This window comes from Rhinoderma darwinii, chromosome 2 (assembly GCF_050947455.1).
Source record: "Rhinoderma darwinii isolate aRhiDar2 chromosome 2, aRhiDar2.hap1, whole genome shotgun sequence".
Taxonomy (NCBI): Eukaryota; Metazoa; Chordata; class Amphibia; order Anura; family Rhinodermatidae; genus Rhinoderma; species Rhinoderma darwinii.
The window spans coordinates 341,278,293-341,305,454 of NC_134688.1; the positions used below are offsets into that span (position 1 = coordinate 341,278,293).

At 43.4% G+C, this 27,162-nt stretch overlaps 1 protein-coding gene across 2 annotated transcripts in view; it reads right to left on the bottom strand.

Annotated features, from left to right (window-relative positions):
* SRGAP2 (SLIT-ROBO Rho GTPase activating protein 2) overlaps positions 1–27,162 on the bottom strand; it is a 130,292-nt gene that overhangs the window by 70,394 nt on the left and 32,736 nt on the right. For both annotated transcript variants that reach the window (XM_075853715.1, XM_075853714.1), the window contains exon 3: positions 187–379. In XM_075853715.1, the coding sequence (XP_075709830.1) occupies positions 187–379 (193 nt within the window). The remainder of the gene's footprint in view (positions 1–186; positions 380–27,162) is intronic.

Consider the following 27,162-nt stretch of genomic DNA (forward strand, 5'->3'; position numbering starts at 1 on the left):
ATCCTAGAAAGTGCGGCTGATCACTGGTTATTTATGTAGGCTGAGTGCTAATAGAAGTCACTTAAGTAGCTAAGCTCACACTAATATGGTAGTCAGATGGACAGCCTGAATTGAGAAGCATCTATTAAAGCAAAATTTGAAATATTTTTAGAATTTAGCTCCGTTGTATTCATTTTTATATCTTACTTGAACTGTTGATCTTTGGCTCCACGTGTTTTGGAAAGGAACCGCTCACTGAGTTTCTCCAGGTTACGGGAATAATCCATTTCAATCTCAGCTTTTTTTCTGAAAAAGTCCTGAAGGTCCTGAAGAAGCTGGGTGCGCAGATCACATTGCTGATCCAGGCATTTCAGCTGCTCCAACAACTGGGCTCGGATCTCTAAAGGGGAGAAGAAAAAAAAAAAAAAAAGTTGTTACACAGCAGCACAATATGTTTCATCTATATAAATGGAGCATTAATAAATCTGCCTCTGACACCTAATTTATCGGGGTGTTTTGTATTGAGGTTCTATTTATGACAGTTCTTACATAAGGGAATTAAAGTCTTATTCCCATGTTATAAAGTGATGGGATATTCCTAGGTTATGCCATCACTTTATTATCGGTGGAGGTCAGACCCCTGGGACTCCCACTGATCTGGAGTATAAAAGGGGCTACAGCGCTGATTCAGCACTAGATCTCCTTCACGGTTTTTCCATCCACAGCGGTGCCCCAGCCACACGCTGTGCAGGGAATCGTAGCACAGCCCCAATAAAGTGAATGAGGTCAGTTAGAGTTCACTGCACAGCCAGGTGGCCACGAGTGCCGCTGTGCAGGGAAAACTTAGAGGGGGGACAGAGCGCTAAAATAATATTAGTACGAATTAAAGAGCAAAAAAGTCAACATGAGTTTTTTTTTCTATTACCAACATTTTATACACTTTAAAAGGACAGCATGCTAACAGAACATAATCCCATGCAAGCTTTACAGAATACACCATGACATAAGAAAACTGGCCATACACTAGGGTTGTCACGATACCAGAATTAGTATGGCGATCCTCGATATCAAAATGATACTTTGCCAATGATAAAAAAATAAAAATAAATAAGTCCTTACATTACATTTTCGGATGTAAGGCACGTGGTGTGATGAATTTTGAACTTCAATGTGCCAAACATTAACACTAAATTAACTCCATCATGTTTCCCACAGTCATAATGGACAACATTGGGTTAATTTGTGATTTACATGGTGGGGTTAATTACCATTAACGTGAGGCGCATGGAAATTCATAATACCATGTGCCTCACATTAATAAGTGAAAGAAAGCAGTTTTTATATATTTTTTTTTACAGCATACAAATCATAAATGCTATACAAATTTTGTTCTGCATGTTATTACGGTCACGACGATACCGAATAAGTTTATATTTTATGTATTGAGACTTTTATTTTAATTTTTATTGTAAAAAATTTGAGTATTTAACGTATTTTATTTAACTTTTATTTTTTCACTTTAATGTACTGGCATATATCTATAGTACATTAGCCTGTGTATTTATAGGTATGTCCTAACAACTACCTGTGTACTAAGTATTCCCTAACAACAGGAAATATGCTCAGTCAGCCCTGAGGTCCTTCAATGGACCCTGGGCTGTCTGCCCATATATTATATGTTCCTAGATCGCATCAAAGGGTTACCCTCCTTCTCATTTACCCTTTGAATGCTGCAGTCAGCTTTGATAGCGGCATTCAAGGGCATATCGGTGATGAGAGGTTTTTAGGATCTCCACTGTTAAGAGTGGGGCTGTGGCTGTGTAATACAGCCATTGCGCCGCTCCTGACAAGTGTGCGCATGGTCAGATGTGATGCGGCAGGTGCAGCAATAACGAGTGACAGTGCCGGCACTGAAGACAGAGAACATGGGGGTGTTTTGCAGTTCACCCAACATGTTTTCTGTCTTCAGTGCCGGCACTCATTAGTGAGGTGCCGGCCACATCACCTCATGGTGACCGCGCACACTTATCAGACGCGGGGCAATGGTATTACACAGCCGCAGCCCACTCACTACATTCATGTGTTACAATACTAAGGCTTCGTTTACATCTGCACCAGGGCTCCATTCCGACGGAATCTCTGAGCTTTCCGCTGGATACCGAGCCCTGACTGACACAAACGGAAGCCAAAAGGTTTCCATTTCCATCACCATTGAATTCAAATGGCGATGGATCTGGTGCTAATAGTTTCCGTTTGTCTCAGTTGTGCAAGGGTTCCGTCGTTTTGACGGAATCAATAGTCAAGTGTGGTCTTCTACGGATGAGGTTTTTTGGCATGCATAACATTCCAAGTATTGCCAACAACTGCACCCGACAACAACCTGAAAAATCCAACACGGCAGATCAACTATTCCATATTTTTTTTGTGTAGATCATAGTAAAGGGGTTGAGCAGCTGGTGGCCCCACTCCCTTTCACTAAGTTCCACCCACTTCTCATGTGGCAGAAGCGGTGTAAAAAGTGCAAAAGTTTTGCACAAATTGCAATTTTTCTACAGCAGAAAATTGGCGTAGAGCTCCTAATAAAAAGTCACCCCATTGACATTTCTGGAAGAGTATTGTAAAAATGCTGTCCCATACGCGGAGGTCACTGTGCATGGAGAGGGAGGAATCGTCGTCTTCAAGTACGGTGTGATCCTGTGTAATCTGCCTTCATTTTAAATAGAACAGGTGTTACGCTTTATTGTGATCTTCCCCTCTTATTGTAATGAAAGGACTGCTGACCCCGCTTCCAACCTAGCTATACAATCATTAGTATTTGGTAGCTATCGTATGCAAGTAAGTGAAGATCAACGAGACAAAACCTGCAGATTAAAAGCATACTGCAGTGGTACAAGCATTTATACACACAAGTCAAAAATGCCAAATACCAGTTCCCTAAGGCTTCCATGTATAAGGTGTCGAGTCTTAATATATTCTATGCTATTTGATGACCCAGAAAAAGTCCAATCATTCTTGATATGCGTCCTGCTGTTGGTTATCTGCATAGTTCTCTTGTAAATACCCTGAAGGAGGGAAACGTAGAAGAAGTGTAGCAGTGCCCTTCAGGTATGGAAAATAACAGAAGTAAGTTATAGGTAGCAATGTGATACCTTGAAAAAGTTGAAGGGAAAGATTATTGCCAACATTGAAGGGTAAAGAATGGATACAAAGATAATCAATACAGAGTAAAGGCCCTATTACACCAGCCAATTTTGGCCGATGCAGCGAGACAGCTCGTTGATCGGCGCTCGTTTGCTCCTGTTACACGGAGCTATGGATGGGGACGAGCGGTTGTTACTCCAATCGCTCATCCCCATACATTATCATGTCGAGAGTGCGTCTCCCTGTTTATACAGGGAGAGGTGCTGCCCACAACCATAATCTTTAACTTTTTTAAAACGACCAGCAGATGATCGAGCGTTTTCTCGTTCATCTGCTGATCATTCCCCTTTTTACACAGGGCAATTATCGTCAACGAGCGTTATATGAACGCTTGTCTGCCCGATAATTTGTTAGTGTAAAACCCCCTTAAAAAAAAAAAAAAAAAAAAAGGAGAAATCTGGCTATACAAGTCCATTTATCTCTCCGGAGACAATTCTCTTTAGTCAGGATGGATGTGAATTGTGGAGAGATAATGAAAATCCTTGAGGGATTGTCCCTGGCCCAGTAGGTGATGTTGTAATGTCTTGGATTAGATTAAATGTCCTAGGACCAAGAACGGACAAAACACGGTAGCCTTCAAGAGCTATTTAGGCAACTCCAGACAATTTCTAGAAACTGCTAGGCGTTTTTCCAGCCTCCAGTTTTTGAAGGACATTTCCTACAAAAAAAGTAATAATCCACGAGATAGACTTTGATTCCATATTTAAAGCAGTACCAAATGATCACTCAAGCTTAACTCTATGTAGTTTTACGGATTTGTGCAGTCGAAAAACGCAGCCACAATAACACAAAAGTCAAGGTCTGACATTGCCCTGGGTGGAAACCTTTAGTGTGAAACCCATCTTTTCATTTGTCGAGGTGGGATGGCTGTATATTGTCTGCGGCACACTCACTGTAGCAGCAGCAGTGGGTCTCCGAGTGTTCCCACAGCAATGTCAGGAATTTCCTGACCCACTCAGATTTCAATGCAGCAAAGCATAGTGGGGCTCAATACTGCTTTGTTCAGCTGTGCCGAGCCCACAATGCCTGGATTCCTGACAGCCCACAATACCCAGGGCAACAGACAGTCATCCCATGTGCCCTCAAAAGTTAGGACACAGACGTTAACTCCTAAAGTGCAGAGGATATTATGGACAAGACAAAAGCAAATATCTTTAAGTAAAATATATTTATTAATAATAAACTATTGCATTCTACTAACACATTGGCACCCTATGAAAAATGAAAACACACGTCCAGACCAGTACAAAGTCACAACCCTCCAGCTACTGACATTCAGATTTGCTTAGAATAAACAATGCGTAGGGCTTATACACAATGAAAGGAATTCCTGTGACCTAAATAATAAGTCCGACATTGTATCAATTATTTAACTGGCTGCTATTGTGACCAGTCAAATCAAACAAACAAATTGCATAAGTATACATAGCAAAACAGAAACACTCTAAAAACACAGGACTACTTCACAATTTACTGCAACTGTAGCACTTCATTCGCCCTTGGGAATGACCTATGACTTCTTCACCCAAGACCAGCTTGGTTTTGACATATTTGTCTTGTTACATCCCAGAAGTAGAAATAAAAGGATGAAGTCTTTAAACCAGGATGGGCGGTAGAAGACCTTTAAAATGGGATATTGTGGTAATGATGATGGAGCGATGATGATGTTCAGGACAGTTACATTGTTTTTTCTCAGTTAGACTCCCAGAATTTTGGCTGGTTTACTTATGCTGCTTAGATAACACAAACATACTGTAGATAAATTCTATTAAAGCGTACCTTACCTATAAAGGTGACTTTTCAGAATAAACAGACGTGTGTATTTTTGCACATCATAGGACTTCTATACGGCATTTTTTTTTTTTAGCAGATTTCCCCCCTGCAGGCTCTCTCGAATTCTCAGTTTTCTCTGAGCTAGTGTTCAGAGTTTAACTGCTATCATGTCTTCTATACACAGCATACAGAGAAGAGGAGAATTCTGCTCTCCGATCTCTATCAGGTAGATGCAGCAGCATGGAGGAGATTATACAGAAGTAATGAGCAGTGTAGCTGAGAATCCAGCACTGGGGTATCATAACTCTTTCCAGCAACTGCAGCACATCTGTGTGTGCCTATGTCTCAGCTCGTGCTCCCCCTACCCTCTATATAGACTTCTATGGTCAGCGTGTCAGTGTCTCTCACTCTGCTCTTGCTCCCCGCTCTATAAACTTGTATGAGCAGTGTGTCCTTCACTCTGCTCCTTCCTCCTGCTTCCCCCTTCCCTCTCCATAGAATTCTATGGGCAGGCAGTGAAGAGACCCCCCCCCCCACTTTCTGCAGTCTGTCTTCTCTGCTCTGTAACTAGGGATCAGATTTTGCTTAAAACGGAGTAGACAGCAGTTTACAGGAAGTGAGACGCCGAGTGGCAGTAACTTTACACATACTTTGCTTGGATAAAACAACTAAATTTTAACAGTAAATTCCAAAGTTGATATATATCAGGTAAAGTATTCGATTAGCATAGGTTGTTTAAAAAGTTAGTGTCCATTTAAATTAATGCCTTGCTTTGCAAACTTGCCTGTATAACTCTAAAACGTCCCTGACAGTTGTCTGTTGCTTTTGAACACCTGCTTTGATACTCAAATTATTATTTTGTTTGCCAAAAGGGCTAGGCAATTATGTAGCCGGCTTTACTACCCTGAGCCCAATAACCTTCTAGGATTGTTTTTATTGATGTTAAAAGGGTTGTCACACCATTAAATATCATATTAATGTATAGATTATAAAAATTAATCTTTACATGTTAACAAACGATCCAGTGAAGAGTCACAACATTTTCATACTTAGTATAGCGTCATCGGGTGTTCAAAATGTATAGCAATGTGCTGGTGGACACGCATGCTCAGTCACTCCACCCACTCTCTGTTCTCTCCATAGTCAACCTCTGTTCACTGTAGGGTAGCCAATAGAAATAGATTTCTTTACTGCTCGTCAGGAAAGGGGCACTCCGTAGCATTGCAGTATGGCTGAGGAGAATACTCTTTCTTAGCTTTTAGGACTGTAGAGTTCTGCATCCTGGGAGCATATATTAACCCTGCATATGCCCACTCAAGTCTTTATTGTTTTATTTAATTAGATTTTCATTGGGTTCAAGGCATTGCATACTATGGAAGTCACACAGTAAATATCTTCACCACTCTGGATCCCATGTTACCTATATCTAGGAAAAGTAATAAGGGACTATACATATCTCCCAACATTTGCAACCCCATTCGCAGGACACCTTTATGTCCCGCCCTACTCAGGAATGACAACTCACAAGTTTATGCAAATTTGCATAAACCAAACCCAAAATGTAACAGTGGGAGAATGCTGAGAAAAATGGGACAGTTGGGAGTTATAAGACTATGATGTCAACTCTCAGAGTGAGAGGGACGACTGATACTTCTCAGAGCCCCTCCACCTGCAGCACAGATTAGCAGCAACACTAAGGGGGGAACACATGGAAAGAAAACAAGATGAGAAAGGTATTTTTATATGAAACACTGAATTATTTTACAACAAATAATAACAGGTTTCAGGACTTTTGGTATGTAAAAATATTTAAGTTAAGACCTAGATCTATCATTGGGCCAATTAGCTGCAGATACAAATTGTCTTTAATTTTAATTTATCTTAAAATTATCCTCTTAAAGCATATGCAGCTTTAGGGCAAGTTCACACGTAGTGTAAATACTGCAGATTTTCCGCAATGGATTTCGTGCAGGAAAATCCGCAGAATAATACAGTAGCAACTGCGGAAATTAGTTTTTTAGTCCGCAGCAGGTCAAACATATTTGCGTAATCAATGCCTTTGTGTTGCGGGTGGTAATTCAACAGGGAGGTAAAACCTGCAATACATAGCAGATGTTGCGTCACTTGCAGCAGAAAGGCTGCGATTCCGCTGCAAAAAATAAAAAAATCATATACTTATCCAGAATTCTGTGCTTCTTCGTCCAGGCCAGCCTTCTGGGATGACGTTTCATCCCATGTGACCGCTGCAGCCAATCACAGGCTGTAGCGGTCACATGGGTTGGTCTGCAGGACGTCAGAGAATCAGTAGGTGTTTGGGCTTTTTTTTTTTTTTTAACGTGCAGTTTCCTGCAGCGGACACTCTGGACGAAAAACTGCACCACAATTTACCTGCAGCCATCAGGGCGAATACGCCATGTGTGAACGTAGCCTAATAATGTTGTAACTAATGTAAAACAGCAATATTTGCTGTAAGACTCGGAATAAAGACTGTACAAAATAGCCTTCAGACTAGCAAAAACGAGAACTGCAAACTAAACAAAATCCTACAGGAAACTCCATGATGTGGGATTTCGTGAAAAGGGCTGATGGATGAAAGAATACAGAGAAGCCGTTGTTTTCTGTGCAGATTTCTTGGTAGGGTCATATAGAGCGAATAATAACATTGACACATTTAGATGAATGATAAAAACTTGCTGCATATTTGTGGACAAACTCTTGCGGAGCCAAAAATCACGATATCCTACATATAATACTATAAAGACGGGAAGAAAAAAAATAAAGAAAAAAATCCTAAATAAAGGTGACATTCGCCTGTTATTGTGCGTTTCACTCCATTTAATCGAGGCAGAGCCAACATGTTTTTATCTCGATTGGCTCCTTGTCAAGGGGCGTCTGGGATAAGAGACTTTAACACAATGATAAACACTTCCTGTATGAGAGGCCCAGACGACAAACCGCTTCCATTCACCACAACGATACAGGTTTTCTATGGAAAAATATTATTTTCCAGAAGAGGGCAGGATTTTATGGGTGGGTAGCATTGGAGAGTATTTATCATGTGTCTTAAAACCCATGAACAGATGTGGTGCGGTTTCTGTCTGGTATCGTGACTCAGCTCCAATGAAGTGAATGGGGCTAAGCTACAATACCACTCACAACTTCTGGCCTGGTTTCTAAAAAGACTTTAAAAGGGTTGTCCAGTCCCTAAAAATCGTTGGCCTATCCTCAGGATAGGCCATCAATAGCTGATGGGTCGTGGTCCGACTCCCGGGACCCCTACCGATCAGTTGTTTTGAAGAGATGCAGCATTCGTACAAGCGCTGCTACCCCTACATTTCTACTTGCTCGCTGTGAATTGTCGACATGGATGTCAGTGGCGGATTATCATTAGGGCGTTTCGGGCGGTCGCCCGGGGCCCAAGACTGCCAGGGGGCCCAAGGAGCCTATGACCGCCCGAACCCCCTCATGCCCAGTGGCGTCGCTAGCACCGGAGGGAGCCCCGGTGCCAGGACCGCACCTGTCAGGCGAGGGGAGCTTTGCTTCTACTTAGCAGCCGTGGTCTGTGCTGCTTTAGAAGCTCCCCCTCCAGCCCCCCCTTCCCTGCTCTAAACATCTCTGCTGCTAGCTGTCGGGACATGGGGGAGGGGAGACTGTCGGCGGGCTCTGTGCTGTGAGCAGGAGAAGAGCTGCAGTGAAGACATAAAAGGTAAGTGCATGTGTGTTTAATATCCATATTCATGTGTGTTTAATGTCCATATTCATGTATGTTTAATGTCCATATTCATGTATGTTTAATGTCCATATTCATGTATGTTTAATGTCCATATTCATGTATGTTTAATGTCCATATTCATGTATGTTTAATGTCCATATTCATGTGTTTACAAGGTGTACTTTGTGTATAATGTGCATACTCGTGTATAATGTGCCTACTTAGTGTATAATGTGCATACTCGTGTGTACTTTGTGTACTATGCATACTTTGTGTATAATGTGCCTACTTTGTGTACTTTGTGCATAATGTGTGTACTTTGTGTACTGTGCGTACTTTGTGCATAATGTGCGTACTTTGTACTGTGCGTACTTTGTGCATAATGTGCGTACTTTGTGCGTACTTTGTGCATAATGTGCGTACTTTGTGCGTACTTTGTGCATAATGTGCGTACTTTGTGCCTACTTTGTGCATAATGTGCCTACTTTGTGCATAATGTGCGTACTTTGTGCATAATGTGGTACTTTGTGTACTGTGCATACTTTGTGCATAATGTGCATACTTTGTGCATAATGTGCGTACTTTGTGCATAATGTGCCTACTTTGTGCATAATGTGCCTACTTTGTGCATAATGTGCGTACTTTGTGCATAATGTGGGTACTTTGTGCATAATGTGCGTACTTTGTGCATAATGTGTGTACTTTGTGCATAATGTGCGTACTTTGTGCATAATGTGGTACTTTGTGTACTGTGCATACTTTGTGCATAATGTGCGTACTTTGTGTACTTTGTGCATAATGTGCGTACTTTGTGCATAATGTGCATACTTTGTGTACTTTGTGCATAATGTGCGTACTTTGTGCATAATGTCCTTACTTTGTGCATAATGTGCGTACTTTGTGCATAATATGGTACTTTGTGTACTGTGCGTACTTTGTGCATAATGTGCCTACTTTGTGTACTTTGTGCATAATGTGGTACTTTGTGCATAATGTGCGTACTTTGTGCATAATGTGCCTACTTTGTGTACTTTGTGCATAATGTGCGTACTTTGTGCATAATGTGCATAATGTGCGTACTTTGTGCATAATGTGCGTACTTTGTGCATAATTTGCGTACTTTGTGCATAATGTGGTACTTTGTGTACTGTGCGTACTTTGTGCATAATGTGTGTACTTTGTGCATAATGTGCCTACTTTGTGTACTTTGTGCATAATGTGCGTACTTTGTGCATAATGTGCATAATGTGCGTACTTTGTGCATAATGTGCGTACTTTGTGCATAATTTGCGTACTTTGTGCATAATGTGGTACTTTGTGTACTGTGCGTACTTTGTGCATAATGTGTGTACTTTGTGCATAATGTGCCTACTTTGTGCATAATGTGCGTACTTTGTGCATAATGTGCGTACTGTGTGTACTTTGTGCATAATGTGCCTACTTTGTGTACTAGTGTTTAGGTAGTGTTAGCAATAGTTACGGCGCGGCAGGGTGGTGGTGGAGAAGGGGGGCCCAAGTTTGGGTAACAGCCCAGGGCCCATGGTCTTCTTAATCCGCCACTGATGGATGTAGTGGTGATTCACAGGTATTGAAGGGAATGGGAGAAAAGGCTGCAATACCTGTGAAACGCAGATACATGTGTGTCGAAGATTCACAGCGAGCAAGTAGAAATGAAGGGGAAGCATCGCTCGTACGAGTGCTGTACCCCCTTCAAAACAGTTGATCGGCTGGGGTCCCGGAAGTAGGATCATGACCCATCAGCTATTGATGGCCTATCCTCATTTTTTTTTTAAGGACTGGACAACCCCTTTAATGGGTTCCGTCAGGTTTCCATCATGGTTTCTGACACTTTGCCAAACAAAATAGCATGCTGCGCTATTTTGTCTGGAAAAGTAACGGAATCTGCATCAGATGTCCCGACGCAGATGTGAACAGGGTCCCAGGCTTTATTTACATTACGGTCATAGCTTTTGTTCTAAACGGAGTCATGACCAATATGACAAATTGTTTCCAAATTAATCCTGAAGGCTCTGCTAGACTTATAATGAGGTCCATAATTTTTACAGTTTGTTTGTTTTTTGTTTTTTTTAAAAAAGGCAAGAATAGCGATGCAGATCATTCTATTCTCGTCGTCAAAAAACACCGAAACAAAAAAGAATTGGTAATGTGAACACAGCCTAACATAAAACGAAAAAACAGCAAATTCAAGAATACAAATTGTTCTAACACAATAGGTATAAAATAGCGGTTATACATCATAAGTAATTTTACTGGATCCTGAAGAACACACTTCTGTCTAGAAATGTACTAACATTCCAACGACTTACTATTTCTTATCCTTTACCGTCGCTAAGTGCTGTTTTCACTAAAAACTCATTACAGTCCGATGTAATTATATAGCATAACAGAACATGGTTTTTCAGGTGAGGAATTCCTTATTCTCCAATCTGCTATCTGGATCTAGAAACAAATCCAGAGACAGTTATTAACTATTCACTAGAAATAAAAAATGACATTGCTCTAATAGTCCACAGGATTTATTTTAAAATTTTGGCCATTACAATATATTTCGGTACTCTGCATATATTATATTTGTTTATTACAGCATATTGACTACTATTAATGTCATATGAACAATTTATTTTGACATTAGATTAGGCCCCATTGAAAATTGTGTTTGTGCTATCCGTCGAGCGTATACATTTTTTATATTTTTTTTTAAATGGTGTACCATTAAAAACGTGTACAATAGTATACAATTTTCTGTTTATGTCTGTGTTTTTTATAGCGAGCAAGTTTAACGTATACTCAGGGGTGGGATCCGGACGGTTCGCCCCAGTTCTCCCGAACCGGTTGTTAAAATTACAGCCGATTCGCAGAACCGGGGTGAAGCGGGAAGCTGGAGCCGGTCCCCTGCCCTCAATTGTATTCATGTCCTTAGGACGCGAATACAATAGAGTTGACTAGCGCTGCCCTGGCGAGGCACATGATGTCTTGCCATTCTGCACTTTTTATTGATGATGCAGTTGGCGCAATGACGTCATCGCACCGCTGCGTCGTTCCGCTAGAGGACTGCCGTCGCTGGAGGATGGTGCGGCAATGGGACAGGTAAGCATATGGGTATGTGCACACACACTAATTACGTACGTAATTGACGGACGTATTTCGGCCGCAAGTCCCGGGCCGAACACAGTGCAGGGAGCCGGGCTCCTAGCATCATACTTATGTACGATGCTATGAGTCCCTGCCTCGCTGCAGGACAACTGTCCCGTACTGTAATCATGTTTTCAGTATGGGACAGTTGTCCTGCAGAGAGGCAGGGACTTCTAGCATCGTATATAAGTATGATGCTAGGAGCCCGGCTCCCTGCACTGTGTTCGGCCCGGGACTTGCGGCCGAAATACGTCCGTCAATTACGGACGTAATTAGTGTGTGTGCACATACCCTATGTTTGTTTTTTCCGTTTACTTTCTTAACTACAGGGGACAATAACTACAGGGCACTACATAGGGGCCCCTATCTACAGGGCACTACATAGGGGCCCCTATCTACAGGGAAAGCCTCAGGTGGCACCATCTGCGGGGGACGCCACAGGGGGCCCCATCTACGGGGGCCGCCACAGGGGGCACCATCTACGGGGGCCGCCACAGGGGGCACCATCTACGGGGGCCGCCACAGGGGGCACCATCTACGGGGGCCGCCACAGGGGGCACCATCTACGGGGGCCGCCACAGGGGGCACCATCTACGGGGGCCGCCACAGGGGGCACCATCTACGGGGGCCGCCACAGGGGTCACCATCTACGGGGGCCGCCACAGGGGTCACCATCTACGGGGGCCGCCACAGGGGGCACCATCTACGGGGGCCGCCACAGGGGGCACCATCTACGGGGGACGCCACAGGGGTCACCATCTACGGGGGACGCCACAGGGGTCACCATCTACGGGGGACGCCACAGGGGGCACCATCTACGGGGGACGCCACAGGGGTCACAATCTATAGGCAATAATAATAACGCCACAGGGAGCCCTATCTACAGGGAACGCTACTATCTACAGAGGGCACTACAGGAAGCACGATCTACAGAGGGCTCTATGAGATGCTCTATAGGGTGCTTTATACGGGGCGACCATCGTGCGGACCGTTTGTTGCCTATAATTGCCCTGTGTTAAAAAGGTCAGCGATCAGCAGATGAATGAGCAAACGCTCGATCATCTGCTGGTCGTATAGTTTTAAAAAAGTTAAATATTATCGTTGTCAGCAGCACATCTCCCTGTGTAAACAGGGAGACGTGCTGCTGACATGATAATAATGTATGGGGACGAGGGCACAGCGTATGGTACTATTATATTCGGGGGCACAGTGTATGATATTATATTTAGGGACAGAGTGTGGCACCATGAGAATTTTATCTTCGTTTATAGGTGCGGAAATGTTGGAAAAGTGAGAAGCTGAAAACATCTGCGCGGCAAACTCTGCAGAAATCAGTCGTGGCCGGGAGAAGTCATAATAGAGAACCAAAGAAAAGAGAAAAAGAATCACTCCAATCTAAGAAGTCGTCACCGGTGAGTCACTAAATGTAAAGGTTTATTCTCTCTGTGATTGATCAGTACTGTAGTCACTGTATGATCTGCAGCGAGATGATGGGTGTATCGTTCTTATTTTGTTAAACAACAACTACCAGCATATCCTTATCAGCGTTCTGGCTATACTGGGAGCTGTAGTTTTATGCCATACAAACTTATATGGCAGGATTTTCAAATGATCTCTGTACTGAGCTGCGTTTGTGCTGTATACAGCATCAGAACCAAGCCCAGTACATATATGCATCTTCAGAACCAAGCCCCGTACATATATGCATCTCCAGAACACCGCTCAGCACACATATACAGCATCAGAACATATATACAGCATCAGAACCAAGCTCATACATATATACGAGCTTGGTTCTGGTGTTGTATATATGTACTGAGCTTGGTTCTGGTGTTGTATATATGTACTGAGCTTGGTTCTGGTGTTGTATATATGTACGGAGCTTGGTTCTGGTGTTGTATATATGTACTGAGCTTGGTTCTGGTGTTGTATATATGTACTGAGCTTGGTTCTGGTGTTGTATATATGTACTGAGCTTGGTTCTGGTGTTGTATATATGTACTGAGCTTGGTTCTGGTGTTGTATATATGTACTGAGCTTGGTTCTGGTGTTGTATATATGTACTGAGCTTGGTTCTGGTGTTGTATATATGTACTGAGCTTGGTTCTGGTGTTGTATATATGTACTGAGCTTGGTTCTGGTGTTGTATATATGTACTGAGCTTGGTTCTGGTGTTGTATATATGTACTGAGCTTGGTTCTGGTGTTGTATATATGTACTGAGCTTGGTTCTGGTGTTGTATATATGTACTGAGCTTGGTTCTGGTGTTGTATATATGTACTGAGCTTGGTTCTGGTGTTGTATATATGTACTGAGCTTGGTTCTGGTGTTGTATATATGTATAACACCAGAACAAAGCTCAGTACATATATACAGCACCAGAACCAAACTCAGTACATAAATACAATACCAAAACCAAGCTCATTAAATAGAGTACTGAGCTCGGTTTTGGTGCTGTATTTATGTACGGAGTTTGGTTCTGGTGAGTATATATGTACTTGGCTTTGTTCTGGAGCTATATATATTTACTGAGCTTGGTTCTGTTGCTGTATATATGTACTGAGCTTTGTTCTGGTACTGTATATATGTACTGAGCTTGCTCCTGGCACTGTATCTGTGCATTAGCCGGGAGAGTTGTCGCGGCTTACTGCGCATGCTGCACTGTCCTCCACGCTTCTCACAGTCCACAGCCTAACTAAATGGGCTGAAAACGCTTAGAATATTGAATGTGCGCATATAGGTCTATACGTAATGGTTGAGTTTAATATAATGAGGTAGGTATGTACGCTTATGTAATTATATACATAGTGTGGACATCCACAGAAACATTTTGGACAGGGAATTTCTTTATTTAGAGTCCACTTTAATATAGGGCGTATTTGAAATATCGTAATTGTTTTTCCATTGCGCAATACACCGCGAAACCCCGCGACCCCCCCCTGACGTGTATGTCTTGGTCTGAAAAACAGGGAAGCCGTTAAAAATTTGAATCCCACCCCTGCGTATACTCATACATTGGTTTACATTTCTGTCCATTTTTTACCTAAAATAAATTTTCAAAAAAAGAAATGCGCGACGTAAAGTTTTTTTAAGTACTGAATAGCGTAGCAGACTACGCTATTCAGTACTTTCAAAAAACAGTATCCCAACATAAACCATGACAAACGTAGACAAAAGGATGCCATTTTGGTTTACGTTTGACACATTGTCTATGTATATGCCGAGCTATACGTTTCAATACTTTTTCAGCATTTTCAAAACGTATACGCTTGGCAGATAGCACAAACGTGATCTGAATGTGGCCTTCGAGGTACATATTGTCGTCTGAACGTGATGCAAACCTGGGGCTGTAAGTCAATTTTTGTTGCTGGAAGCCTCAGTGTAGGTCTTGCTGCAGCTGACAAAACACAAGGCCATTGTGGTATTGCTACAAGTAAGAATAGCAGTAACAATCACGGCTGCATTATTCATGGTCCATTTTGACCACAAGTTTAACATAATGAATGGACTATGGGCCAGGATAAATGTTATGTAAAATCATAGTATATGGATAAAGGAACCTAAAAGACCTAGAATAGAGTTCCATACGTTTTTGTAGATCGCAACACACTTAAATAAAACTAGTGGAGTTGAGCCACATGGAACATTAATAAGAGAAAAAGCCTATTAAAGATATGATCAAGCAGCGTTAACGGTCATTGAGATTGTTTTCACCGTAGTAAGTTCTAAGAATGCTATGACCTCCATGGAGTAACTAGTTCACTAAAGTATTTTGACCCATGGATCACTGGGGTGCCACATGCAAGAGGCCAAAGTGGCTTTTAAGATACTGGATAAGTAGCACTGCCCCTAGCATAATGCTTTCAATTAATTTCTGAACGAGACTTAATTTTAATTGAAGATCAAACATACTTCGATAACAACTACTATTACTCTACCATGTAGGGGTCCATATGTTGTCATATTAGACCACTAAACATTTGGTGAATACATGGATTTCCTTCACTTCCTTACTTCTGAAGGCACAAATTATAATTAAAAAGCAATTATGGGTGTAATTTGATCACTTATTCCCCAAATTATAATTACCTGGGCTACTTAATCAGTAGTAAAAAGAAAAAAGAAGAAGAAGAAGGATGCAAAGTACCCCTGCTATTTCATTCAATAACCAACTCCAGCACAGATATCATTTATGTACCGATTTCTGAACGTAGCTGACCTGGATATCAAGGACAAGGCACTGACCGATGCAGGATGCTAAAGGGAAAGGAAGCTTGCCCATGTATGGTCTTAGTCCATACATAGGCCACCAGGGAATGTATACTGCGGAAACAGTAGGAGTTCCAAAATCAAAAACATTTCATTACCATAAAGGGGTTGTACGGGATTAGAAAAACATGGCTAAATTCTTTCAAAAACAGCACCACACCAGTCCACATGTAGTCCTATTTACTTCAATAGAGCCGAGCTGCGAAATCAGACAACCCATAGACAGATGTGGCGCGGTCAATGGGAAGAAAAAAAAGCAGCCACGTTTCCAATCCTGTACAGTTCCTTTAAACAATATACAAGTCTAACAAATATGTAAAAAATGATAATGAGAACTACGCTGTGACTAGTCATGTTCCAGACATGAAGCCTGAAGCAGTAAATGAACACACGGAACCCTCCCCAATCCACCTGAATAGGACTACTTGTCACAGGATGCATTGTTCAAAAACACCTGTCCGTTCATTTACCTTTCCTTCTCCTGTTGTGGAAAGACAAAATAGCTGCAGATCTCATGTTCTTCTTAAGTGGCAAATGACTGTTCTTTCTGGTTCCTGTATGATATCAGACACCACATCGAAATGGGAGGAATTAGAAAAATATAATCCCCTTTGGTTCTCCAAAATAAGGAGGTATTGAGTTTCCAGATTTTGGGTCCATCCCACTAGCATAAATACATGTTAATGGCCATGAAGTCCTACGAGAAGGCATCTTTTCCAGAGTTATCCGAACCAGACCATCTAAAGGTGGCACATCGACGTCATAAACGGAGGGAGACACATACCCTTCACTCAATTCGAGTCAAATGTCTAACTTTGGTCAAAATAAGTTGTTCCCACAATACTTTCAAGTCTAATTTTGCAAAGCAGACATCGGAGCTCAGCAGTCTGTAATTAGAAGGCGGCAGACACGTTCCCCTTCCTACTGTCTCATACACCAAAAGAGGCAATTCCTTTTTTCTATATTAACTCTTTATGCTAAGGAGCATTTACAGAAGATTGTGAAAAAAAAAAACAAAAAAAAAAACACCGAAAAGAGTTTTTCAGAATTTGCTTCTTCAGGGCCATAGTATCACGTCAGTCATCTACTGCCAGTTGTCTTTTCTACCTGGAATTTCTTTTTTCCTCCCATCATTTACATTTTTATAAAATATTTCAAGTCACAAGATAAGGTCAGAAAGCCAAAAAAGGAGTCCATGTCTTATATAATAAGTTATGAAGCATCCACCAAACCAACGAGGAAGGTCACCACCATCCTATCTGGTCCAAGTACGAATAAAGCCATCTGTTTGCCCAGTATCATCAGCTAGTATGGTCTCCATTCTCATCAGATAGTCAACCTAAACAGACCTTCACAGTCGCTGTGAAGAGGTGGAGGGTCAGGGGCATAACGCGATCATAGCCGCTGTTAAGAAATGTCGAAAAAGGCCCTATTGATGGGGAGCCTGTTAAACGAAGGCCAGTAAGGCGGTTATAAAGCTCAAATATTTTATTCCAAAATGGGCAAATTATAGAGCAGTCCCACCAAATGTGGAGCATACTTCATAGTTTTTTATGCGACCAAAAAAATGTGAATTACTTTTATATTCTATATGTGAAATCCATAAAAACGTTAAAAGTTGTTATATAGATCACCTGTTGCGTCATGGATTCTTTTTTATACTCTCATATTTTGAGAGGATTCCACTAACTGCCCGGATAAGAAAGTACAACTGATCTCTACTCATAAATTAAAAGGGCATTTCCACCAGCATGATGTGTGGAATGTAAAGTGGAACTAATCCAAAACAATTGCTAGTTTTTGTCCCACTTTCGGTCTTCATTTGTAGAAGTCACTCCCAATACTGAATATCTAAAAAGTTTTTAAAACAGGAGGCCAAAAGGTGCGAACCAGCTCTTTTAGGCACATGCAGCAGAACAGATGTCTTACTATGTTACGCTACATATGCACAGGAAAATTGGCACTTACAGTGTGCCATATTTATGAAAGACCAAGATCATTTTCTGGGATGCCAACACTTTCTGTCAATACAAAAGGGGCATAGATGGTTGCATGTAATGATCTTTTTTTTATAGATCGATAGAAAAATGCACATAAGAGGCCAGACCTGACATTTTTAAAATGTTAAAACAGAAGAGTATTACAGCACCAGATAAATAAAGTAAAAAGGGTGCACGCATTAACAGGACAAAGTCCCTTAATGAAATCCAAAAAGAGACATACATACTTGAGTAAATAAATTCCCTTTATTTTTGGATGTGCTGCCTAGTCTCTCTTTTTGGATTTTTAAAATGTTAACCCTTTCTCATGATTTTATATCTTGTTATATTCTTCAATGACCTACAGATGTATGCAAAATTATACGTACCAAGTAACCCCTTCCCACCCTCCACCGTAAATATACAGAGCAGGCAGCCAGCACTTCACAACTGCGTAAATGTATGATGCTAGAAGTTATCGCAAGAATTAGGGTATGTTCACACGCAAACTCAAAAGTCAGAAAATACGGAGCGGTTTTCAAGGGAAAAAAACTCCTGATTTTCAGATGCTTTTTGAGCCACTCGCGATTTTCGCAGCGTTTTTTACGGACGTTTTTTGGAGCGGTTTTCAATGGAGTCAATGAAAAACAGCTCCCAAAACGTCCCAAGAAGTGACCTGCACTTCTTTTTCGTGGCCGTTTTTTAAGCGGCCGTTTTTCAAAACGGCCACGTAAAAAAACGTCCCGGCAGAATAGAATGCCGTTTTCCCATTGCAATTAATGGGCAGATGTTTGCAGACGTTCTGCTTCCGATTTTTCAGCCGTTCTTCAGGCGTTTACGGCCCGAAAAATGGCCGAAAATGGGCCGTGTGAACATACCCTTAACCCTTTGATTTCGGGCGGTGTCCCGCAGTCCCGGGCAGCCGGTGGTAGGTCCCATTGTCAACTGTATCTGCATCCTCAGGACGCAGATACAGTTGAATCCAATGCTGAAGCAAGGAACCGTCCGCTCCCTGCTTCAGTATTCAATTACAAGGTCCCCGGAAAGGAGCAACCAAGCACTCTGGCCGGGGACTCCCGTCTTGGTAAAGCCCCGGATTTCACTGTCCATATATGGACAGTGACGTCAGGGGCTCCTCCTGGAGTGTAATCCCCGACCACAGCGAGTCCGATGCTCTGGCTAGGGCTTCCCCAATGGCGCTATCTAGGGGGGGGGGGGGTAAGCGCTATCTTCAAGGGGGTTTGACACTATCTACATGGGTACCGTGGTAGTATGTGGTCACTGGACCCATCTATGTGGGCACTATTTACAGGGGCATTGCACTGCATGGTGCAGCTATGGGGCATTATAATATATGGGGGCATCTGTGTGGGCATTATACAGAATGTAATTGGATTGAAAATTGGCTCAAGGACTGTATCCAGAGAGCTGCGGCCAATGATTCCTACTCGGAATGGTCCCCGGTTATAAGTGATGTACCCAGGGTACATTGCTGGGACCACTTTTATTCAACTGATTTGTTAAAAGGGGTTGTCCAGGCATGGAGATGTTTTTCATATGGTTGACTATATTATCGGTGTGGGTCCAACACCAAGACCCCACACTGATCAGCTGCTCCAGATGCCTCCAGGCATCGGAAGATATGAAGTGGTCTGTGCTGGAAGCAGATGCTCCGTACACTGTATAGTTGCTGTGCTGGGTTACTGAAGCACGGCCGCTATACTGTGACCGGAGTCATCTTCTAACACCGACCACTGCATAACTTTTGGTGCTCGGAGGCAGCCGGAACAGCTGATCTTTGTGGGGTCTGAGTGTCAGACCCACACCGATCATATACTGATGACCTATTCTGTAAATAAGTCATCAGTATGAAAAACCGCCTCCAGCCTGAACAACACCTTTAATGAGCTAGAACAGTGGCGTAACTACCGCGGTAGCAGCCGTAGCGCCCGCTACGGGGCCCGGGGCTTTAGGTGGCCCACGCCGCCAGCCGACACGCTCCCTTCATAAGCCTGGTAGCGCCGCTAGCAGCCGTTATGGCTGCTACAGCGGTAGCGCCGCTACTATGGGGCCCGCGCCGCTGAGCCTCTAAGTATCGGCTGGGCGACACAGGCCCATACAGTGCCTTACAATGACACGGACTGGACGACGCTCGTTCAGCTCCAGCAGACATGCTCAGAAGTGAGCATATCTGCATCGCCAGTGAACAGCGTGGGAACGGGATCATGTGAGTATGTCAAGTTAATATTTTTTTTTTCTCATAAAAATGAGTGGCATTATCTATAGTGGGGGGGTCTATCTACAGGGGGGTTCGTCTTTATGTGGGCCATTATATACAGGGGGGGGTCTATATGTGGGCCACTATATACAGGGGGGGTCTATATGTGGGCCACTATATACAGGGGGGGTCTATATGTGGGGCACTAGCTACAGGGGGGTCTATATGTGGGGATGTGGGCCACTATATTTAGGGGGCTCTATATGTGGGCCATTATATACAGGGGGGTCTATATGTGGGCCATTATATACAGGGGGGTCTATATGTGGGCCACTATATACAGGGGGGGTCTATATGTGGGCCACTATATACAGGGGGGGGTCTATATGTGGGGATGTGGGCCACTATATTTAGGGGGCTCTATATGTGGGCCATTATATACAGGGGGGTCTATGTGGGGCACAATCTACAGAGGGGGGGGGAACTATATGTGGGGATGTGGGCCACTATATACAGGGGTCTCTATATGTGGGCCACTATATACAGGGGTCTCTATATGTGGGCCACTATATACAGGGGTCTCTATATGTGGGCCACTATATACAGGGGTCTCTATATGTGGGCCACTATATACAGGGGTCTCTATATGTGGGCCACTATATACAGGGGTCTCTATATGTGGGCCACTATATACAGGGGGCTCTATATGTGGGCCACTATATACAGGGGTCTCTATATGTGGGCCACTATATACAGGGGGCTCTATATGTGGGCCACTATATACAGGGGGCTCTATATGTGGGCCACCATATACAGGGGGCTCTATATGTGGGGCACTATATGTGAGACACTATACAGGGGTGGGCTATATGTAGAGCACTATCTATAGGGGAGCTATTTTTTTTGGGTACTTTCTATAGGGGAGGGCTATATGTGGGACACTATATACAGGGGTGGGTTACCTGTGGGGCACTAGCAACAGGGTGGCTATATGTAGTGCACAGTCTACAGGGGTGGGCTATATGTGGGACACTATATACAGGGGGAGCTATATGTGTGAGACACTATCTACAGCGGTGGGCTATATGTGGAGCACTATCTATAGGGGAAGCTATATCTAGGGCAGCACGGCTGCTCAGTGGTTAGCACTATTGCCTTGCAGCTCTGGAGCCCATATGTGGGCACTATCTACAGGGGCTTCTATGTAGGTCCCTATCTACAGAGGCTCTATGGGGGTCACTATCTACAGGGGGCTATATCTACAGGGGGCACGGTGTGTGTATGACATAGTATATGGTACTATTATAATCAGGGACACAGTGTATGGCGCTATTATAGTTAGAGGTGCAGTGTATGGTGCTTTATTATATTTAGAGGTGTTGAGAATTTTAACTTTGTTTATAGGTGCAGAAATGTTTTGCTGAAGACATCGGAGCGGAAAACTTCAGAAATGGGTCATGGCCGGTAGAAATCCATCATAGAGGTCTGGACTAGAGGGAGAAGAAAAGAACTAGAATCTGAGACGTCACCGGTGAGTCACTTAACGTAAAGGTTTATTCTGCCTCTAATCAGCACTGTAGTCACTGTGTGATATGCAGCGAGATGATTATGATATGATATTTTTTTGTGAAACAGCATCTCCCAGCATATCCTTACCATTGTTCAGGCCATGCTGGGAGCTGTAGTTTTATGCCGTATAAACCTATACGGCAGGGGTTGCACTAAATTGAGCTGTATTTGTTCTGGTGTTGTATATATGTACTAATCTTGGTTCTGATGCTGTATGTAAGTACGGAGCTTGGTTCTGTATATACGTATGAGATTGGTTTTGGTGCTGTGTATATATGTAATGAGTTTTGCTCTGGTGCTGTATATATGTACTGGGCTTTGTTGTAGTGCTGTATTTATGTACTGAGGTTGGTTCTGGTGCTGTATATATGTATGGGCATGGTTCTAGTGCTGTATATATGTACAAAGCTTTGTTCTGGTGCTGTGTATATATGTCACAGCTTGGCTCTAGTGCTGTATTTATGTACTGCGCTTGGTTCTAGCGCTTTATTTATGTACTGAGCTTTGTTCTGGTGCTGTATATATGTACTGATCTTTGTTGTGGTACTGTATGTATGTACGGAGCTTTGTTCTGGTGCTGTATATATGTAATTAGCTTTGTTCTAGTGCTGTATTTATGTACTGAGCTTGGTTGTGGTACTGTATATATGTCAGAGCTTGGTTCTGGATCTGTAGTTATATAGGATATATTTATAATAACAAAATTGCAGGGCAGATGGAATTGTTCTCAATTCATTGTAAATTTAATAGGAATCTGTCAGGTAGTTTTAACCCCTTGAACCGCCACCATGCAGTAATACATGACCTAACAATATTTCCAAACATTCCCTTGTATGTTTTTTTCAGATGCAGCAAAATCCTTAAAATCCACTTTTAAAACGGAGCACACTATATGCAAATTACTCATTAGAGGGTCATGGGGCGGTGCTGCTATCCTGAAGAGTCACATAGTCCTGCCTCCAAACCCACCTTTCTATGGTTGAGTGACATCTCCCTGGCTGATACAACTTTCTCGGATGTGCCATTGCCTTGTGGCACTATACACAAGGGGGGGGGGGGGTGAGCTGTGTGGCACTATACACAAGGGGAAGCTGTGTGGCACTGTACACAAGGGGAAGCTGTGTGGCACTGTACACAAGGGGACGCTGTGTGGCACTATACACAAGGGGACGCTGTGTGGCACTATACACAAGGGGACGCTGTGTGGCACTATACACAAGGGGACGCTGTGTGGCACTATACACGAGGGGACGCTGTGTGGCACTATACACAAGGGGAAGCTGTGTGGCACTATACACAAGGGGGAGCAGTGTGGCACTATACACAAGGGGGAGCAGTGTGGCACTATACACAAGGGGGAGCAGTGTGGCACTATACACAAGGGGGAGCAGTGTGGCACTATACACAAGGGGGAGCAGTGTGGCACTATACACAAGGGGGAGCAGTGTGGCACTATACACAAGGGGGAGCTGTGTGGCACTATACACAAGGGGGAGCTGTGTGGCACTATACACAAGGGGGAGCTGTGTGGCACTATACACAAGGGGGAGCTGTGTGGCACTATTTACAAGGGGAGGGCTGTGGCTCTATCTACAGGGGGCTGAGTGTGGCGCAATCTACAGGGGGTCTGTGTGCTGCACTTTCTACTAAGGGGGGGCTGTGAGTACTATATACAAGGGAGTGGGCTGTGTGGCACTATATACAGTGGGAGCTGTACAGCGCTATATACTGTGGGGGCTTTAGGGCGATATCTACAGGGGGCTGTATGGCACCATCTACAAGGGGGAGGTGGGGGCGCTATCTATAAATGGGGTGTTACGGTCTATAGGCGGGGCTATATAGCACGGTCTACAGGGGGGCTGTATGGCACATTCTACAGGGGGCACAATTTATAAGTGGGGCTGCTTGTGGCACCCGGGGGGGGGGCCCGGTCAAGAGTTTGCTATGGGGCCCAGACTTTCCTAGTTACGCCCCTGATATAGAGGGTGTGATTAATAGTACCGTTTCTATTTTTACAGATGACACCAAGCTATGTAGTATTGTTCAGTCTATGGAAGATGTTCATAAATTGCAAGCCGCTTTGGACACACTAAGTGTTTGGGCATTCACTTGGCAAATGAGGTTTAATGTAGATAAATGTCAAGTTATGCATCTGGGTACCAGCAATCTGCGTGCATCATATGTCCTAGGGGGAGCTACACTGGGGGAGTCACTTGTTGAGAAGGATCTGGGTGTATTTGTAGATCATAGACTAAATAACAGCATGAAATGTCAATCAGCTGCTTCTAAGACCAACAGAATTCTGTGATGTATTAAAAGAAACATGGACTCGCGGGACAGGGATATAATATTACCACTTTACAAAGCATTAGTGAGGCCTCATCTAGAATATGCAGTTCAGTTCTGGGCTCCAGTTCATAGAAAGGATACAAAGAAGAGCAACTAAACTACCGTAATAAGGGGCATGGAGAATCTTGGTTATGAGGAAAGATTAAAAGAATGAAACTTATTTAGACTTAAAAAAAGACGACTTAGTGGGGGGGGGGGGGGGATGGGACGACGACATGATTAACTTGTTCAAATATATAAATGGCACATACAAAAAATATGGCGAAAAGCTGTTCCATGTAAAATCCCCTCAATAGACAACGGGGCATTTCCTCCATCGGGAGAAAAATGGTTCAATCTGCAGAGACGGCAAGCCTTCTTTACCATAAGAATTTTAAAATACCATATTCCATTATTTTTGTACCCACCCCTTAAAATTAATCAAAATAGTGTTTTTTGTTGTTGTTTTTTACGCAGATTAGGCAATAGATAACTCAAGTATTATAGATTTACATATGCAGTGAAAACAGAAGGATATATGGATATCTACGTCTTTACTGCTTTGGATGATGGCTACAATTTAAGAATAAAAGAAAATAATTTTAATTAAAAGGACAAAAAAATGTATATGTGATTTTCGTTAATCCGGATACTAGCCATATATTGTGGACATGCATTCCTATCAGTAGTGGGAGTCCTGTTTGTTCTTTGGGGTTGGGACAACAACCCATTTTTCTTCACCGTTTACACAGAATAACGGTTATTTCCATAATAATCAGTTTTAGTACTCACTGGAGAGTCATTAAACCAGAAAGATAGAAATTAACACTTGGGTGGGTAATTCTAAATGGCATAACGCATATTGTCCATGTGCTTGAGATGATCTACATGAACGCCTACTCTGTGGATCTCTACCCTTGTTCTCAACGGCTTGTGAACAGCAGAGACTTGCTGTGAGGTGACAGCGGTGACCTCTCCTCCACTATCCTGCGACTTTATGCCAGAAGGGAGGACTCCCTGGGTCTCCCTAGAGACTCATCAGCAGGAAATGACCCATAAAACAATTAGCCAAAGCTCTGCGGACTTTACCAATTCATTCACAGAAAGAAGCCTCGTCTCATTAACCTCATTGTAAGACTCGAACTATCAATAGGTACAACATAAATAGTATAGCAAACATGAAAATGTTCATACATTCAATACCTCGAACACCATTTATTTTTGCATTACAATAAGCAGGAGAAGTGCAGACTAGAATACACAGGGGGAGATGTATCAAATCTGGTGCAAAAAAAAAAAAGTATAGTTGCCCATGGCTGCTCTCATTTTCCAAAGGGCCTCTTAAAAATAAAAGATGGAATATGATTGGTTGCAATGGGCAAATGCTCCACTGTTCCTTTGCACTAGTTTTGATAAATCTCCCCCAAGGTTTCATCAGCAGTTAGGCGACACTAAACAGTAGTACTATGAGACGTGAAAGACAACAACCTGTTCATGGGAGGTGCGATTTGTTTGGAGCGTTTTTTTGCCAGGTTTTGTTAAAATTATTATCTAAAACTGGCTAACAAAAATATAATAAAAATAAATAATATCGGGGGGTGAGACCGATTGCATTTCAAAATTTGCCTCCTGAAAGAATTTTGAAGCAGAATTTTTTGCTTGCTGAAAAACGCTGTGATGCCCATGCGTATTAAATTTTTAATGGTGGATGTGATAATTTTTCAACTACTGTCTACGACAGGGGTCTCAAGCACGCGTCCCCTGGGGCTGTCATATGCGGCCCGCGGGACACAGAGCCGCTAGTATCGGCTCTGCTCCGAGACTCTGGAACTCCCTGACATCGCTGTCCACATATGAACATCGATGTCTGGGGCTTCCCCAGAGCCGGAGTCCCGGGCAGAGCGCTAGTATCGGCTCTGCCCCGGGACGCTGCGGAATTCCCTGACATAGCTGCCCATATATGGACAGTGTGTCAGGGTCTTCTCCAGAGCGGAGTCCCGGGCAGAGCGCTAGTACAGGCTCTGCTCCGGGACTCTGTGGAATTCCCTGACATCGCTGCCCATATATGGACAGTGTGTCAGGGTCTTCCCCAGAATGGAGTCCCGGGCAGAGCGCTATTATCGGCTCTGCTCCGAGACACTGGGGAAGCCTCTGACATCACTGTCCATACATCGACAATGATGTCAGGGGCTTCCCCAGAGCAGGAGTCCCAGTGATGTCATGAGCACAGCTGGAGTCCCAGGAAGAGCCTACTAGCGCTCTGCCCGGGACTCCAGCTCTGGGGTTGCCCCTGACATCTCTGTCCATATATGGACAGTGATGTCAGGAGCAGAGCTGGAATCCCAGGCAGGGTGCCAGAAGCGGCTCTGCTCCGGGACTCCGGCTCTGGGCAAGCCCCTGACATCACTGTGCAGCATCTGCGGAGGGCACGGGGGCAGCACCTGCAGGGGGGCAGCACCTACAGAGGACCCTGGGGCAGCACCTACAAAGGACCCTGGGGCAGCACCTACAGAGGACCCTGGGGCAGCACCTACAGAGGACCCTGGGGCAGCACCTACAGAGGACCCTGGGGCAGCACCTACAGAGGACCCTGGGGCAGCACCTACAGAGGACTCTGGGGCAGCACCTACAGAGGACTCTGGGGCAGCATCCACAGAGGGCACTGTGGCACTATCTAAAAAGGGGCTGCCCAATCTTGACATGGGTGCTAACTGAGCCTCCGGACTGCATTTAGCGAAACTCAAACTGGAAAGCTGGATTGTTGAAACAAGCACGTGGAGAAATATCTCACATTTTAAACCTAGCGGTATTATTATAGTAATGTAGTATTATTATTATAGTAATATAGTGTTATTGTAGTTCAAATAACTAATTGATTAACAATAATTTTGTATTGTATCAAATTTGAAAGTAATGCGGCCCGTCAACTTCCCATTTTTTCTATATGCGGCCCACTTACCCGGCCGAGTTTGAGACCCCTG